The 19199-nt window shown below is 39.2% G+C and overlaps 1 protein-coding gene across 3 annotated transcripts in view; it reads left to right on the forward strand.

Annotated features, from left to right (window-relative positions):
- The first annotated feature begins 397 nt into the window (after positions 1–397).
- TNFSF18 (TNF superfamily member 18) overlaps positions 398–19199 on the forward strand; it is an 87192-nt gene continuing 68390 nt past the window's right edge. The window contains exons 1-2 of one of the 3 annotated variants that reach the window (XM_079914420.1): positions 398–751; positions 1140–1207. In XM_079914420.1, the coding sequence (XP_079770546.1) occupies positions 1157–1207 (51 nt within the window). In that variant the 5' untranslated portion in view covers positions 398–751; positions 1140–1156. Of the gene's footprint in view, positions 752–1139; positions 1208–19199 lie in introns of those variants that run through there. The other 2 variants (XM_079914422.1, XM_079914421.1) reach the window with 2 other exon arrangements.

Genomic DNA, 19199 nt, shown 5'->3' on the forward strand with positions numbered 1-19199 from the left:
TGCAATTGGGGCTGGGAGGGAGCAGCTGTGATGCAAATAGCTTGGGCCAGCCCAGGAGGAATCTCTGGTGGGTGGAACAGTCTTTTGGTTAGGAAAAAAAGTGGCATCCTTGCCCAGTGGGAGGAACAGGCAGCTCAGACTTGCTTTCTTGAATCCACCCACTGAATGGAGACACAGCTGCAAGGGATGAAATCCACGTTCCTGATCAGTCTGCTCCTCTGATTTTAAGGAGTAGATTTTTTCCCCCCTGCCTCTGTGGAAGGGTCTTTTAACCACCTTTAGCAAAGGATAAAATAACTTGTTCTTCTCAGGACAGAAAATTGATCCTCCAGATCTGTGCCAGCACCTTTATTTCACACAGCTGATTTGTGACCCACCTGGAAAATCAGGAAGCTGCAGCTCACAGGAGGCTCACCGTTAAAGAAAGCAGAAGGCAGCCCAGGCCAAACAAATGCCAGCCCTTAAACTGCTTGTGCAGGAATTGAAGAACAGACTTCCTCAGGGGGTTATTCTGTCCTTCTGTGTCAAAACAGAACTGCTGACTTCAGCGAAAAAGACACATGCTTTGCAAGATCATTTCCAGTACTGATGACAGAGTTACGTTGCTCCGCAGGGCCTCATACTTTCGTTTACTTAATTTATAAATCACACCCTGCCTTCTTCTCCCTCAAAAAAAAAAAAAAAAGAAATTGTGGTAGCATATTACAAAAGCAAACAAAATGAGCATCCACGTGATCACAATAGAAACAAGGTAAGACAGGTAGAGGGACATGTTTGGTTAGAAAATATGCCAAAAGGAAAATCAATATTATTTCCGTGAATTGTGCATTCAAGTGGCCAAAAGAAAGCAGTCAAAGGAAGAGCCAAGTAGCCAAAGAAAGAAGGAAGGAAGGCGTATGATCAAGCCACTCAAGATGGCTGTTCTCTTGCTCTCTGTACCAACCCCCCGGGACCAGTGCCTGCTTCACCTATACCCTACTTAGAATGGCTGACCTTCATTACGTACTTGCCCCAGACCCCAGCTAGTGATTGTTCTAATCAAAGGGGTGGGGCATGCCCCTCTGCTAGTTTCCCTGGTAACTGAAGAGCCAACCGGATTTCAATTCCCACTATAATTGGCAATCTTCCCTTCCTCCTAGGAGGGAAGCCTGCCGCCATGTCCTGCCGGCCGCTGTGGGAAGTCGCTCCAGGACCTTGCTTCAAACGTGTAAGCTCCCCCATCCATGAAACCGTTGATGTCTCTGTTGCTGACTCTGGGCTTTCTTCCATCTTAAAGTTGGGCAATTGCAGGCTTTGTAGGCGTGCCGACTGCAGCCCAACAGGAGGAAAGAGGGAAGGGAGGAACCAACATTTACTGGATACCTCGCTCTTCTATCCTTGTGCTGGGCACTTATCTTATTTCCTCCAGTTCTTAGCACAGCCCTAGGAGAGATACTGTTTCCTCTATTTTACAAGCGAGGACAGAGAGATTAAATACATCAGTCCAGGATTGCAGGACTAGTAGATGGGATTAGGATACAGCTTTTTTTTTTTTTTTTTCTGTGGTACGCCGGCCTCTCACTGCTGTGGCCTCCCCCGCCGCGGAGCACAGGCTCCGGACGCGCAGGCCCAGCGGCCATGACCCACGGGCCCAGCCGCTCTGCGGCACGCGGGATCCACCCGGACCGGGGCAGGAACCCACGTCCCCCGCATCGGCAGGCGGACTCTCAACCACTGCGCCACCAGGGAAGCCCCGGATACAGCTTTTTTTTCCATGCTCAGTGAGGCTCCGGGAAGACAGTGAGGCCCAGTGCTTAAAGAGTATGTTCTAAAGAACCAGCCACCTGGGTTCAAGTCCTGGCACCATCAAGTACTACCTGTGTGCCTTCCGACACATTCTTTAACTTCTTCCTGCCCCGTCTCTGAAATGGGGATAAAGAGGATTGCATGAGGAAATCTATAAAGCAAGTACTAGTATTTGGAATATAGTTAATGCTCGAAAACTGGTAGGAGTGGGTGGGGTACTGCGTTTTTATTTATTTAAAAATTTTTTTATTTTTTTTTAGTTTCTGGATTTCTGCCTTAGTCTATTCAGACTCCTCTAACAGAAAACCATAGACTGGGTGGCTTATAAACATCAGAAATTTATTTCTTACGCTTTTGGAGGCTGGGAAGTTCAAGATTGAGGCACTGGCAGATTCCATGTTTGGTGTGGACTTCTGGTTCACAGACAGCTGTTTTCTCACTGTGTCTTCGCATGGTAGAAGGGGTGAGGGAGCTCTTTGGGGGTCTCTTTTATTAGGGCACTAATTCCATTCATGAGGGCTTCACTCTCATGACCTAATCACCTCCCAAAGTCCTCACCTCCTAATACCATCACATTGAAGCTTAGGATTTCAACATGTGAATTTTAAGGGGACACAAATCAGTCTATAGCAATATCTCTTTAAAAATAAGTTTGAAACAGTGTCTGACTTACATTCCTCTACCGTAATTATCCCTACATTTATGACTGCATACTCTATCACCTCTTACTGATAAGTATTATTGGTAATACTTTCTATAGAGAGAATAGAAAGATAATTCAATCTTTTATGGCTGATCAAAAAAAAATTTTTTTTTTGGTTTCTGTTTTGCCTAGATACTTTTTTTAATATGGATGTTACTTTTTAGAGCAGTTTTAGGTTCACGGCATGCTTGAAAGGAGATTTCTATATATTCCTATATTCTCTCTACCCCCACCTATGCGTAGCCTCCCCCATTATTAACAACGCCCTCTAGAGTGATACATTTGTTATAATTGATGAATTTGCATTGAGACATCATAATCACCCCCATTCTCTTGACAGTATCTTTCACAGAGCAGAAAATTTTAATTTTAATGAAGTCCAGTTTATCAATTCATTCCTGGATCATGCCTTTGGTGTGGTATCTAAAAAGTTATCACCAAACCTGAGGTCATTTCTGCTGTGTTTTCTCCTGTTATCTTCTAGGAGTTTTATAGTTTTTCCTTTTGCATTTAGATCTGTGGTCCATTTTGATTTAACTTTTGTGAAGGGTGTAATGTATGTGTTTAGATTCTTTGGTTTTTTGACATGTGATGTCGAGATGTTCCAGCACCATTTGCTGAAAAGACTATCTTTGCTCCATTGTACTGCCTTTGCCTTTGTCAGAAATCAGTTGACTATATTATGTGGGTCTATTTCTGCGTTCTCTATTATGTTCCATTGATCTATTTATCTATTCTTTTACCAATACAAAATTAGTTTTTTACTAATAGAAGCTGGGAAATTTTCTTTCATCTTCACCACTTGCTATTAAATGCCACAGCTATAACTTCTTGCCCTAAGATAAAGCCTAAGAGAACTCCAGCCCTGAGATCTCGAAGGATGTCTCCTCAATAGCTGACAGCTGCTGCTTCAGCAGGTGGTCTGAATTGGTCAAGTTTTTCAGCTCCCAGTTTCCTGTCCCCGCTGGATGAATTTCCAGGGTATGAGAAGACTGTGAAGCCTGAATCATAGTGGCTCACAAAACAACATCTCATTCAGATTCTTCTCCTTGGGGTCAATGATAGAGTTCAGATGCCTGACAAGGGCCATAAGGGGCAGGTTGTTCCTGGGGCCAGGTGCATGTGTAGTAGTACTGGCAGCCCGTGGGCCACATGCTAGCCTTTCCTTGGCTGCCCCCTTCCCTGGTAAGGAGCTGGCAGGTCCAAGTGGATATGCCTACATGGAGCCTGTGGACTATACCATATTTACCTGCTTCCAGGCTTACTTGCTTGGGCTTTTCCCTGGGCCAGTCGTCTAGTGAGTGAACCACGCTTGTGTTGTGCCCTTCTTTAGGCCTCCGAGTTATCAGGGCAGCAGTTGACATCAAGGATGGAAAGGGTAGGGAGTGGGGAGTGCTGTGGACATACCTTGGATGTGTAAATTAAGGTGTGAGATCCCTCAGTGTGTAGGAAGGAGCCAAGGGCTGGAAGAGCAAGGGTAGGGGTGCAGCAATCTTCCACACCAAGTTTGAAGAGGCCAAGAATTCTGAATTTGTACCTGGCCTTCCAGATCATTATGAAGGCATATTTGTCAGAGTAATAGGACAGGACATATTTTATTTAACAGTTTGATACTTGATTTTAACTTTCACATAGCTAGGTGTATGGTATGAGGAAGACCATTTGTACTCTTTCCCATGGCTCCACAAATTTTGGGGGTGGACCTGTTGGTGAGTGATAGACATGGGACCACAATTCAGTATTCTGGGTTCCTGTGTTAAAGTCCTTTCAGCTCTTTTAATGAGCTTGGCTTGTCCTTACTAAAAACAACTGATTTGTTGTTTCCTAGATTTCCTCTGGTTTTATCCTGCTGGTCAAGTGTAAAATCTGATGGTGAATCAGAGAAAGTATAGTTACCCTAAATTAAGTTAAAATGTAGCTTGCTTTGGGCACCCACTCTCCCCTGACTCTTCTCTTCCCAGGCACAGTACCTTGTGCTGTGGCCCATGAGCTCACCCTCTTTCTCCCTCTTTCTGTAAAATTCATCCAAGGGATGACCCAAGCCTAGGCCCAAGGGCTAGACACAGAATTGCTATTTGTAGGGATAGAGACAGGGCTTGGACAGGCAGCCTGGGGTACTCACATGTGTTCATGGCTCATCACATTACAGAACAGATCCAGAGGTGGAAAGGGGAAGCAGACTGTGGGCTGGGGGTCCAGGGACCAGCTCTGTCATGCTACCACGTTCAAGAACAGAACTCTGAGCAGAATGTGAAAATTTGGAATTTGAACTTGGTTTTCCAAACTATTATAATCCATGTAAGATGATATAAAATATTTAATTTAACAGCCTCTTACTTTGACTTAGAACTTTCAAATATGTAGAATGTGGTACATAAGTCTTGATTTATTTTTTCACACCTGGACTTGAAACTGTTAGGAGTAGACATCTGCTTAGAAGGATTTTCTCCCTGTAGGCTATGCTTCTCTTCTTTCTGGATAAAGGCCTGGTGATTTCCATCCTAAAGTCTACTGTCAGAGGTGGATAGAGACTTTCAAACCTGACCACTGGCTGACCTTTACTTTCTTGCTGGTTTAAGCTAAAGGGGTCTTAGATAGATTTTCAAATTGGACCTCAGCTTGTATCTGACCTTCCATGTTTTCTTAGGTCCTTCCTGAAGTTTTCCCCTATCCTGGATGTGTTGAGAATTAGCAGAGGATAAAGTCCTCTGTACTCCACCCTCTCTTTTTTCCACTCCAACCTCAAAAACACATGCACACACATGCACAGAGCCACACAATATTCTTGTAAAAACTGGGGCTCCTTGTTCTCATCACTGAGGTTTTCTGGAGCTTCCTTCCTCCTCTTACTGCTCTAGGGCATTTTCCACTCAAAACCATTGACTTAAAAGAAAGAAAAAAAACACACCCTTGATAAAAAAGAAAAGGGAAGGGTTCTTGTCAGAACATGGGAAACAAAATTCTGAAAATAGCTCAGATTCTCCTACAGACATGATGCAAGTGTTATTAAGTTGAGGAACTGTTGACACCAATGACATGATTGCTGATCCTTTGCTCTTTTTCTCATTCTTTCCCATCAGTATTTCCTGAAATCTGGGTTCTGGGCAGTGACCCTTGAATGCAACCTTGTAAACAAGCACCCACAATGCTTACAGGAAAATCTTAGAGCTATGGCCCCCTTTAAACTTTTATTTAAATATATTTGTAAATACAAAATTTAAATATACTAAATATGTAAGTGTATATTTAAATATATTAATAAATATATATATATATATTTTATTTTGCGGTACGCGGGCCTCTCACTGTTGTGGCCTCTCTCGTTGCAGAGCACAGGCTCTGGACGCGCAGGCTCAGCGGCCATGGCTCACGGGCCCAGCCGCTCTGCAGCATGTGGGATCTTCCCGGACTGGGACACAAACCCGTGTCCCCTGCATCAGCAGGTGGACTCTCAACCACTGCGCCACCAGGGGAGCCCTAAATATATTTTTATAATATAAAATAATATAATTAAAATTATATTTTTATAGAGATATATACCAACTGGGGGCTTATTTACTATAAATACCTCTTTAAATTTTCCTGGTATGGGGCTTCCCTGGTGGTGCAGTGGTTAAGAATCCGCCTGCCAATGCAGGGGATATGGGTTTGAGCCCTGGTCTGGGAAGATCCCACATGCCACGGAGCAACTAAGCCCATGCACCACAACTACTGAGCCTGCACTCTAGAGCCCTTGAGCCACAACTACTGAGCCCATGTGCCACAACTACTGAAGCCCACATGCCTAGAGCCTGTGCTCCGTAACAAGAGAAGTCACCACAATGAGAAGCCCTCTCGCTGCAGTTAGAGAAAGCCTGCGTGCCGCCATAATAAATAAATAAAATAAAAAGAAATTTCCTGGTATGGTGAAAGGGATTTAATGAGATAGAGATGGGATAAATGCAATCAGGAGAAAAATAAAAATTTAGGAACTAACCAGATGTTGCTGATAAAATTGGACACAACTCAATAGGTTTTAGGAGGCCAAAGACATTAAGATAATTCATTGGTCCATTCATTTATTCAACTAATATTTCTATTTTTGGTCCATTCATTTATTCAACTAATATTTCTATTTTTCTCCTTCTACTCTAACAAAAAGGATTAAAGCAGCTAAATTGTATTTATTGTGACTGGCAAGGACTGTGTACACTATTCTGGAAAATATAAGATTGTGACACAGCTGTTCAGAAGTTCAAAGCTGTTAGGAAAGGAAAACGTGTATCTGAGAAAGTGAAAACAATATAAGACTTTATCAGAGATACTGGCCCTGAGTTTTATCTCGTTTCCATTTCATATGTTATGTTATGACCAGAGTTAGCTTTCTAATATGAAAATCTCATTGCATAAATCTGCCTAAAACTGTTTGTGGGTTCTTGTTATTTATTGGAGAAAGTTGAAGTGCCTTAGCATTGTGTACAAAGTGTCCATGACCTTGTTCCTGGCTACCTTTCTGGACTCATCTCCAGTCACCGCCTCTCCTCCCTGTGTGTAGAATGGGAGCTTCCAGAGAGCCATGACTATATCTTACTCATCTTTGACCTCCCAGTGTCATAGTGGAGGCTTCAGGAGCACTTTATTTTTAATTAACAGAGCCTTTTCCATCCATGAATCTTTTGTCTAAACTACTTTATGGTGGAATTTAACACATACAGAAAACTTCATAAAACAAATGAACACAAGTGTAATTACCACTTCACTCAAAAACTAGAACCTTGCTGGCTCACCAGAAGTCTTCTTCATGCCCTTTCCTAATCACATCCCCTTTTCTCTCCCCAAAGATAACCACTCACCCCACCTATTCTCCTGTTCTCAGCTCAAGCCCACAATCCCCACACCCCACCTCACTTCTGGGATATTCTCCTGAACTCATACAGACCTCTGATAACTTCCTTTGTCTCTGATCTTTAAAGCACCTATTTTCTTTAGCATTCATTTGGCACCTAGTCACCTATAGCATCTCTTTATAAAGTTACATTTATGGTATTCTTCTTGTATTGTTTATATTATTTTTCCTTCACTGTAGATATCTTTATCTGTTCAAATACTTTTTGATGTCCACATTCTATATTGCTATTGTCTATGTTTTACGTTTATAGTTAAATATTCATTAAGTATCTCTAATGAGATCTTATTGACAGACATATCAAAGCGTGTAAGAGACAGATTTACTCAACCCGATAAAGAGAAAGAGCCAAGTACAGTCTACACAGAGACACACAGAGAGAGAAAGAGAGAGCAAGATATTGTTCTGATGTAGTGCACATAAGTATTCAAGAGTTTCACACACTGAAAATCATAATTTCTCTCTCCCCTATTATTCATTTCCTCAAACCAGAGCAAGTGTTAGGAAATCCAGATATGCTTCAGATATAATCTTCAAACAGATTAAGGTTTTGAGTAAAGAAGACATTTAGATCAAGCAGTACCTGTCCTCTTTAGCATTTTACTTGAGAGGAAACATTGCCAGAACATGGGCCACACTATTGGTTGAACTCCTGATGTGGATACTCCAGGAAGGATTCCACATTGTCAGGGAAACTGGAAGAGATGACACTGAAAATCCTTTCCTACCTTATGATGGCATAGATGAATGAGAGCCATTGCCAATCTAAATATAATGATTAAGTCTGTAGTTTTACTTAGAAATTAAGTTGGTGCTGAAAGCTCAGGTCTAAGACGTGGGATTGTGATTCAGCCAGCTCCCAGATTCCACCCACTAAATATGGTTAACACTTTCAGTCAACCTATATCCATCATTTCAACTCTTGGGTGGAATAATAAATGTTAAACATGTGAACGTGAATTATCTTTCCTTGCTTTTCACATACTGTCAGTGACCACCCCTCCGTGTCACCTATACTTTTCTTGCAGAATTTCACTCATTCTTTGAGATTCAAAACATATCATCCCATATGAAATCTACCTTGATTTCTCATGAAAGTTAGGGCTTTGTCTATTCTGCTTAACAACACTTTTTTTCCTTAAAATACTCAACACATTGTATTTCAGTGTATTTATCTGCCCCACAGAATTATAAGCTCCTCAACTTTAAGGGCTGGGTTTTATTTAGTACTAGACCTGTGGTAGGTGCTCAATAATTTGAGTGAACAAAAAGTACAGAGTAGTAAAATTTGAGACACAGAATCAAAAGTAATAAACACCCAGTGCCAGAATTAATATCTTCTGTTTTCCAGTTACTAGATTAGGTACTGAGAAAAGGCAAATAAAACACAGAACAGGCATCCAGAAGCTCACAGTCCAGTAGGGAAAGAAGAGAAGTGAACACATGAAATATTGTAGGAGGGAGGAAGATGGAGGTGGGTAGGGTGCTGTGGGAGCCCAGAGAACTGGTGTTTGACTCAAGAGGGGGAGTAGGAGACAGATGTGCAAGCTGATTTACTAAGGACAGGCAGCACATCATATGGAGAAGGGGAAGAGGTAGGGGGCGTTCAAGGCAGGGGAACTTGAAGCATTGGAGTCCTCTTATGACCTTACATGGAGATTCCTAGCAGTGAGAACAAGCACAGAAATTTGCTTCTGTCAGGTTGACCATAGCCCTAGCACTTCTGTGGGGTGTACCAGAGAGGAAAAGAGAAAGGAGAGGAGAGCATACTTCTTCTGTCTGACTGGGAAAAAGTAAAAAGATGCAATTGGATCACGTGTGAACTTGTACTATACTTAGATGTACAAAGAAAATTAGCTTCTTTATTTTCTAGTAAATGGCTGATCTTCATTACAGTCTCCTCACATCCCCTTGGGAGGGGAAGGCAGAGACTTTCAACTTCCTATTTCTTGCATCACAGGCTATACTAGTTTGAACAGTGTATTTTCAGTGACTCAGTCTCTTTTGGATAAATGCTTTTCAGATTTCCTCTCCCCATCTCTACTCCTGCCTCCATCCCTTGCTTTTTTTCCAAGGACAACCTCATGGCAACACAGAAGACAAATGATTGGAACTCATGTAGCATTCTCTAGAATCTTATTGGTCTCTTCTGGGTCCTGCCATGAGGCAGCCACTCAGCCTTTCAGGTACAGCTGGTTTTATTTGATGTTTTGGAGGATATGCAAGCATCTGTGACTAGAACTCACAGTCTAGGGCATTTATATGGTATTTTAAATGTGGCAACCACTTCATTCAGACCCTGGGTCTTAGCCAGTAAGCTGCTCCAATCAGCACCTCAACATCTGGTCACATTTTTGAGTACCATGTATGGGCCTTGGGAAAGAAGGAGAGATACTTTAAGACAGTCTTTCTGGGCACCCTCCTTCAGGATCTTCAGGCATGTGCATCTGGATCTTTCCACTGGGTCCCTTTCCTTGGGGTTCATCCTGAGTGGGGGAAATGAAGAAATGAAAGATCTTTCCATAGTACTTAGTCAACTCTCTTTTCTTTCCCATAATCCACCAGGATAGAAGGGGCAATTGATCTACTTCTCCTTCCTGGCATAGACTTCTCTTACATAATATTCTCCTGTTTCCTTCTTAATAGAAGAGAAGTACTTCCATATTGTGGGAGAAACTATAATTTGAAAAGAAACTCTAAACTCTGAGTTGGCCAGGTCTGACCCTTGATGGAGTACAAATGGACATTGATTTAACACCCACACATATTATTCTAATTACACAGGCACAGCCAGTATAAAAAAGTAACACTTAAAGTGTTGTGGAATGGCAGAGCGAGATGGTGAAACTCCTTTCTCACAAAAACAGAAAATACAGGCAAAACAACTAAAATCATTTCACGACTTTAGAAATTAACCAAAACCACAGAACAAATTGAAAATTGTCTATGCAAGAGAAACTAAACTTCTGTAAGGTAGCAGTATCTATGTCATTTTAACATGGGCTATTCCCATCCCCTTTTCGTCTCCAGCCAGGTAGTGGGGTAGTCATGACAAGCCAGCAGTCTTGCAGCCAATGGAGAGGGATGACCAATTCTGGAACTTGATTAAAATACCCATCTGTATAGTACCATTGATATTTTGTCTGTATTTGCAGCTACCTGGAAAATTTTCATTCCCAGGGTGTTGGGGCTATTTGTTTTGACTCAGAGCTAGCTCAACAACAACTAAAAGCTCTATCCCCAGGATATTACCTGAAATAATAGTAATCTGCTGGCAACATCATAGCGGTTGGTCTAAGGCTGTGATTTCAGTTGAGGCAAAAAAGAGTATGACCAAAAAATTTAAAGGAAGTCCTGGAGCTAGGTAACTAGAACTAAGGAACTTCAGAAAGCCCTGACATATTTCTGAGGATCTAGAAGGCAGTGTGTGTGTGTGTGTGTGTGCAGGACTTGACCTGAAAAGGAGAAGGCTTCAGCCATTCCAGTCCACATTTAGCTGACATTGACATTGCACAAGCAAGAAGTGAAAGCTAAGACTGCTTCATAAATTACCTGAAATTTGAAGGCATACCTTCGCACACAGATCCCTTTGGCAAAGGGTGAAAGACATGTAGACAAAGCATTTAAGGAAATCTTCGTATAGATCATTGGCTGGCCACAAGAATGACCCCTAGGAACTCAGATTAAAAATAAAAACAAGAACTTTAAAAAAAGCCTAGGAGAGAACTCATTGGCCACATATTTCAGAATACCAACAACAATAAGAAACTTTGGAGAGGAGGGTGATCTGATACCATAGTTGTTATATTATTCAATATACTATCTAAAGTATCCAATTTCAAAAGAATTATGACACATTCAGAGGAAAATAAAAATATGACACATACGTGGATAAAAACAAAGGGAGCCAAAGAAAATGTCCCTGAGGGGGAACTGATAGTGAACTTAGTAGCCAAAGAATTTAAACCAACTATTATAGATATGTTGAAATAACAAAAGAATTAAAGGAAAGCATGACAATGATATCTTACCAATTAGACAATATAAATAAAAAGAAAAATAATCAAAATAAACCTCAGTAGACCTTCTGGAGTTGAGAAGTACAATCACAAAAATAAGAAAAGTTTAGTAGAGGTGTTAAAAACAAATCTGAGCTTGCAGAAGAAAGAATGTCAACTTGAAGATAGGTGAATTGAAATTATCCAGTCCTAGGAATAGGAAAAAAAAAAAAAAGAATGAAGACAAATGAACAGCACCTTAGAGACCTGTGCATACAATCGAGCATATGAACATATGCAAAATGAATGTCTCAGGAGGAGAGAAGAGATAAAGGGGCAGAAAGAATATTTGAAGAAATAATGGCCCCAAACTTCCAAAATTTGATGAAAAGCATTATTCTACACATCCTAGAAGCTCAATGAACTGTAAGATAAACTCTAAATGATCTACACAAAGACTCACCATAATGAAACTTTAGAAAGCCAAAGACAAGAAGACAATATTGAAAGCAGCAAGAGAGGTGACTCATCACATACAAAGGATCCTCATTAGAAACCATGGAGGTCAGAAGATGAGATGAGATGACATAGTCAAAATACTGAAAGAAATGGACTGTCAACCAAGAATTCTATATCCAGCAAAACTGTCCTTCAAAAATGAAGGAGAAATTAAGATATTCCCAGGTAAACAAACTCTGAGACAGTTTGTCACTAGCAGAGTTATTTAATAAGAAGTACTAAAGGAAGCCCTTCAGGCTGAAATAAAAGGACACTAGATGGTAACTCAAACCCATACAAAGAAATAAAGAGCACTGGAAAAGGTAAATACATAGCTAAATATAAAAGACAATATAAACATATTTTTGTTTCTAACTGTTTTATTCTTTTGTATGATTTAAAGGCAAATACAGGGACTTCCCTGGTGATGCAGTGGTTAAGAATCTGCCTGCCAATGCAGGGGACATGGGTTTGAGCCATGGTCTGGGAAGATCCCACATGCTTCAGAGCAACTAAGCCTGTGTGCCACCACTACTGAGCCTGAGCTCTAGAGTCCGTGAGCCACAACTACGAGCCTTTGTGCCACAACTGCTGAAGCCTGTGCACCTAGAGCCTGTGCTCTGCAACAAGAGAAGCCACTGCAATGAGAAGCCCATGCACTGCAAAGAAGAGTAGCCCCCACTCGCTGCAACTAGAGAAAGCCCACGTGCAGCAATGAAGACCCGATGCAGGCAAAAATAAATAAATAAATAAATAAATTTAAAAGACCAGGAATAAATTTAACAAAGGAAGTACAAGAAGTACAAGACTTGTACACAGAACACTACAAAACACTGTCAAAAAAAACGATTTAAGTAAATGGAAGGACATCCTATGTTCATGCATTGGCAGAGTTAATAGTGTTATAATGGCAATACTCTTTGTATTGATCCACAGATTCATTACAATCCCTGTAAAAATTCCAGATTCCCCTTTGCAGAAATTGGCAAGCTGATACTAACATTTTATGGAAATAAAAGGGATATATTGCCAAAAGAACCTTGGAAGAAAACAAAATTGGAAAACTCATACTTCCCTATTTCAAAACTTACTACAAAGTTACGGTAATCAAGATAGTGTAGTACTGGAATAAGAATAGAAATATAGGTCAATAGAATATAAGTGAGAGTCCAGATATTAACTCTTATATTTATGGTCAGTTGATTTTTAATAAGGGTGCCAAAATAATTCAATGGGAAAATATAATCTTATCAATAAATGGTACTGGGACATCTGAATATTCACATGGAAAAGTATTAAGTTTGACCCCCTACCTCACATTGTATACAAAAATGAACTCAGAATGGATCATAGACTTAAATATGAGCTAAAACTATAAAGCTTACAGAAGAAAACTTAGGAGTAATTCTGTGACCTTGGGTTAGACAACAGTTTCTTAGATATGACACCAAAAGTGCAAGTGACAAAAGAACAAAGAGGATAAATGGGATTTCATTAAAATTAAAACATTTACTTCAAAGGACACTATCAAGAGAATGAAGACAACCCACAGACTGAAAGAAAATATTTGTAAATTATATCTCTGCTAAAGGATTTGTATCCAGAATACATATATATATATATATATATATATATTTTTTTTTTTTTTTTCTGTATGTGGGCCTCTCACTGTTGTGGCTTCTCCCGTTGCGGAGCACAGGCTCCGGACGCACAGGCTCAGCGGCCATGGCTCACGGGCCCAGCTGCTCCACGGCACGTGGGATCTTCCCGGACCGGGGCCCAAACCCGTGCCCCCTGCATCGGCAGGGGGGGACTCTCAACCACTGCACCACCAGGGAAGCCCCAGAATATATTTTCAATAAACCTTACAACTCAATAATAAAAAGACAAATAAGCCAATTAAAAAAGAGCACAGAATTTGGATAGACATTTCTTCAATAAAAATATACTAATAGCCAACAAGAATATGAAAAGATGCTTGACATTATTAGTTATTAGGTAAATGTCAATCAAAGCTGTAATCACTTCATACCCACTAGGATGGTGAAATAAAAAAACAAACAAACAATAACAAGTATTAACAAGGATATGGAGAAATTAGAACCCTCATATATTGCTTACAGGAATGTAAAATGTTGCACCCACTTTGGAAAACAATTTGGTAGTTCCTCACATTATTAATCAGAGTTACAATACAAGCCAGCAATTTTATTCTTAGGTATATACCCAAGAGAAATGAAGACATGTCCTCACAAAAATGCGTTCATGAATGCTCATAATAGCCAAAAAGTGGAAACAACTCAAATGTTCATCAGCTGATGAATGGATAAACAAAGGTGGTATATCCATACAGTGTAATATATTCAGCCAGAAAAAGAAATGAAGTATTGATACATGTTATAAAGTAGATGAACCTTGAATAAACGCTAAGTGAAAGAGGTAATCACAAAAGACCAGATATTGTATGATACCATTTATGTGATGTCAACCTGTAAAAAACAAGAATCCAGTTCAAGAGGTTAAATGTTGATTTGGGATCAAAGAACTGCAGTTTGGGGTACACAGATTTAGGTAGAAATCCAAATAGTATCCTGATTACAGGAGAGGGAGGGGCTCAGGGTTTTTAAGGGGAAAAGAGAGGAAGATAAGTTGTTTTTAAAAAGGGTTAATTGGTGCAAGATGAGGTAATTGATCAAGTGAAGTCTTCATTGGTAAAAGATGAGGTAAAGCTAGATGTGTACTTTATTAATTGGTCAGGTGAAGTGGGCATGAGGTAAAAGTTCACTTTTATCAGTCCTTTCAAGGATATTCTTGTTCTTGCTCATTTCTTGGCACATTGGTGGTGTGACCTAGTTCAGAGTTTCAGAAAATAGGATGTACAAGGCAGGTGTTCTGGAGTGTCTACTCTGGTGTGGTAGGATGAAAATGTTGTAAAACGAGATTTTGGAGGTGGTTGCAAAATTCTGTGAATATACTAAAAACCGCAGCGCTGCATACTTTAAATGAGTGAATTTTATGGTGTGTGACTTACATATCAATAAAGTTATTTTTTAAAAAAGAGAGATATAGGGGTGCCACAAAAAATGTTACAGGTTTTGTGGGGGGGGAGGCATGAAATCTCAAGCTCATCATCTCAGAGAGCATGGCTCTGTTAACCAGGTGTTTCGGGAAAGTCCCTAATAGACTAGGTGAGTTCCCTTGCTAAGATCTGTTTAGAAGCCTAGATTTATTCAGATTTTATTTCCAAGCACTAATTTTAAACTTAAACTAAATCTTACGGCCTACAGGTGACATTTCATATGTCAAAGTACTTTTACACTTGTCATTTTATTTGGCCAGAAAGACAAATGTTATCAATGGTTAAGAAATTTTTAATTTCTTCTCCATTAAAATATTTTATAAGAATTATAACAAAGAGGCACAAATAATTGATTTAGGAGGCCTTTCAATAGTATTTTTCTAAATGTGTGCAGAGGAACACCAGCTTTGCTAAGTGTTTTGGGGAAAAAAATAGATCAACAGCCAAAAATGTTTGGACATCTATGTACAACATTCTTTTCTTGGAAATTGAATGGGCATGAGGTAATTAAAGGCTCTGAAAAGTTATTCACACTCACTCAACAAATATTCATTCAATGCCTCCTAAGTGTCAGGCACTGTTCTTGGCACTGGAGACACAACAGAGAACAAAGACACAATTCTTCATCTGATGGGGTTTGCATTTTAATGTTGTACAGAAAAAAATCTATTTTAATTTAGTATTTTTAATTAAGTTTTTCTCAACTTATTTGATCACAGAATAATTTTTTTCAAGAAATATCCATTAACATTCTGTGGAATACATTTTGTTAAATAGGGGTCTGCATTTATATATACCAACCTTCTAATAGAAATGCTATAAGACAGTCAAGGGGGAAAAGCAGCATATGCAAGCATCCTGAATTGTACACAAACTGTGGTTTTAGTCCTTGGTGTTATCAAAAGGTAATGGGAATTAAACCTTTATCCTTAAGGAGTATGACAGGATGGCCTGATTAAAAGTGAGGATGGGAAAGAAAACAAAAGAGATGAGCAATTAAAATATTTGTAAACATATTTTAGGTGACCCAGTTTCCAGATCTTTTCAATTATGAACAAGTTGAGAAAACCAAATGCAATTAATTAGGGTACTATAGAGGAGGAGGGACATGTGTATGAAATTAAGATATCATCTGAGAAATCTGAGTGTAAGGAATTGTAAATTTCCTACTGGGAAATTTAACTACTGGGAAATTATAAAGGAATTACAAATCCCCTCTTAAGAAATGTATTCAAGTGACAGTAAACTACTAGAAATTCAAGTACAACAGTAGGTTGGACTGGATAAAACTAAGACTAGAGCAAATTTTGGAGATAAAAAAAGTATTCTCAAAGGCAATATTAAAAGTCATAACTTTACTATTAATTCCTATTAAAAAATCTTCTTTACACTTACATTCTTTTCTCTAATAAAGTTCAGTTTTGCATAAGTGGAATCAAACAATAAGTATGTAGCCTTTTGTGTCTTTATTTCAATGAGCATAATATTTTCAAGGTTCATCCATATTTTAGCACATATTGGAATTTCATCCCTTTTTAAGGCTGAATAATATTCCATTGTGTGTATATACCTATCCATGCATCTGCTGATGGACATTTGAGTTGTTTCCATTTTCTGGCCATTGCGAATAATGCTGCCATGAAAACTGGTGTACAAGTATCTGTTTGAATACCTGCTTTCAATTCTTTGGGGTATATATCTAGAAGTAGAATTGTTGGATAATCTGGTAATTCTATGGTTAACTTTTTGAGGAACTGCCGAACTGTTTTCCACAGCAGCTGCACCATTTTACATTCTCAAGGAACAAGGGTTCCAACTCCTCCACATCCTTGCTGTATGATCAGGCCATCCAAGATGGCTATTCTCTTGCTCTCTGTACATCCCCTGCTCAACCAGTGCCTACTTCATTTACATGCTACTCACCTGACTAACCTTCCTACATACTTGCCCCAGACCCCAGCTAATGATTGGTTTAACTTTAGGTACCAGGATAGCTTATCAAAGAGGTTGTGAGGGGCATGCCCCTCTGCTGGTTTCTCTGGTAACCAGTGAACCAATCTGATGTCAATTCACCCTATAACTGGTAACCTCCCCCTGCCCCTGAGAGCAAAGACTGCTGCCATGTTCTGTCCCTGCCACCTGCCACACACAGTGGGGTGTTGCTCCAGGAACTTGCTTCAGACATGTAAGCTCCATCTATCCATTAAACCATTAATGTCTCTTTTGCTAACTCTGAGCTCTTTCTTCGGTCACAAGGATGGGCAAGTACAGGGCTTGTAGGGCTGTGGGATGCATCCAAACACTTGCCAATACTTTTTATTCTCCTCCCCCTTTGTTGGATAATAGGTATCCTAATGGGTGTGTAGTGGTACCTCATTGTTTTGATTTACATTTCCCTAATGGCTAGTGATGTTGAATGTCTTTTCATGTGCGTATTGGCCATTTGTATATCCTCTTTGGAGAAATGTCCATTTAAGTCCTTTGCCCATTTTTGGATTGGGTGGTTTGTTTTTTGCTGTTAGGCCATAGGAATTCTTTATATATTCTGAATATTGATCCTTTATTAGATATATACTCTGCAAATATTTTCTCCTATGCCATGGGTTACCTTTTCACTTCATTGACAGCATCCTTTGAAACGGAACAGTTTATAATTTTGATGAAGACCAGTTTATCTTTTTTTTTTTTTTCTTGTCTGGGCTTTTGGTGTCATATCCAAGAAATCATTGCTAAATTCAGTGTCAAGAAGATTTTCCCCTATGTTTTTTTCTAAGGGTTTTATTTCTTATGTTTAGGTGTTTGATTCATTTGAGTTAATTTTTGTACATGTTATAAGGTAATCCAACTTCCTTGTTTTGCATGTGGATATCTAACTTGCTTAGCACCATTCATTGAAAATGCTGTCCTTTTCCCATTGAATGGTCTTGGCAACCTTGTTAAAATTCAAAAGACTGTGCAAAGGTTTATTTTTGGACTCTCTATTTTGTTTCATTTGTCTACATTTCTGTCCTTATGCTAGTACCATACAATTTTGATGATTATTCTTTTGCAGTAAGTTTTGAAATCAGGGAATATGTGTTCTTCAACTTTGTTCTTTATTTTCAAAATTGTTTTGGTTATTCTGAGTCCCTTGAGATTCCATATTAATTTTAAGATGGGTTTTTCTCTTCCTGAAAAAGCACCATTGGGATTTTCATAGGGATTGCATTGAATCTGTAGGTCATTTTGAGTAGTATTGTCATTAAGAAAGTAGTATTGTCATTAAGAAAATTAAGTCTTCTAATTCATAAACATGGGATGTCTTTCCATTTGTGTATTCTTTAACTTCTTTCAGTAATGTTTTATAGTATTTAATGTACAAATCTTTTGCCTCCTTAGTTAAATTCATTTGTAGATTTTTAAAAAAATTTTGATGCTATTGTAAATGGAACTGTTAATTTCCTTTTTGGGTTATTCATTATTAGTGTATAAAATTATAACTGATTTTTGTGTGTCGAATTTGTATCCTGGAGCTTTCCTGAATTTACTTATTAGCTCTAACAGTTATGTGTGTGTGTGTGTGTGTGTGTGTGTGTGTCTTTAGAATTTTCTATATGTAAGATAGTCTCATCTTTGAACAGAGATAATTTAACTTCTTCCTTTCAAATTTGGATGCCTTTTATTTTTTTTTCCTTGCCTAATTGTCTCATTGCCTTTAATCACTATCAAATACCTCCTTCATCCAAAGCCTTCTAGGGGTATTCTGGATTATATTTCTCTATCTCCTTTTTCTTCTTCACAGGCCTTTACTTTGTTGCCTCAGATACAGCTGCTCAAAAATCTTTAACTTCAAAATTCTAAAATGCTTTAACAAAACAAAAAGGAACTGCCTTATCTTTTCAGGAGGTGTTAAGACCACCTTCTGTGGGTCCAGATTGAAATCAGTCATTTCTATTCTGGAATGAGTCTCAGAGTAAATTTCCCTTATTCAAATATTCCCTCTTATCTCAGAGTGCCAAGTGTGATGGCTTGAGTCCTATATTTGAAATCAGTCCTATATTTGAAATTTGAAATCAGAATCTGGGTTTATGTCCCCATTCCTTCTCTTACTAGTTTTGGGTGAAGTGGAGAAGTCTCTTACTCTGAATGTTGGCAGCTGTAAAAGTTAGGTGCTAATAATATCTGCTTTACCTTATAATATTTGGAGAATCAAATAGAATATGTATCTAAATCTAATAGAATATGTAGCTCATTCTGTAAGCTCTTAAAGTG

Source organism: Stenella coeruleoalba, assembly GCF_951394435.1.
Source record: "Stenella coeruleoalba genome assembly, chromosome: 1".
Classification (NCBI taxonomy): Eukaryota; Metazoa; Chordata; class Mammalia; order Artiodactyla; family Delphinidae; genus Stenella; species Stenella coeruleoalba.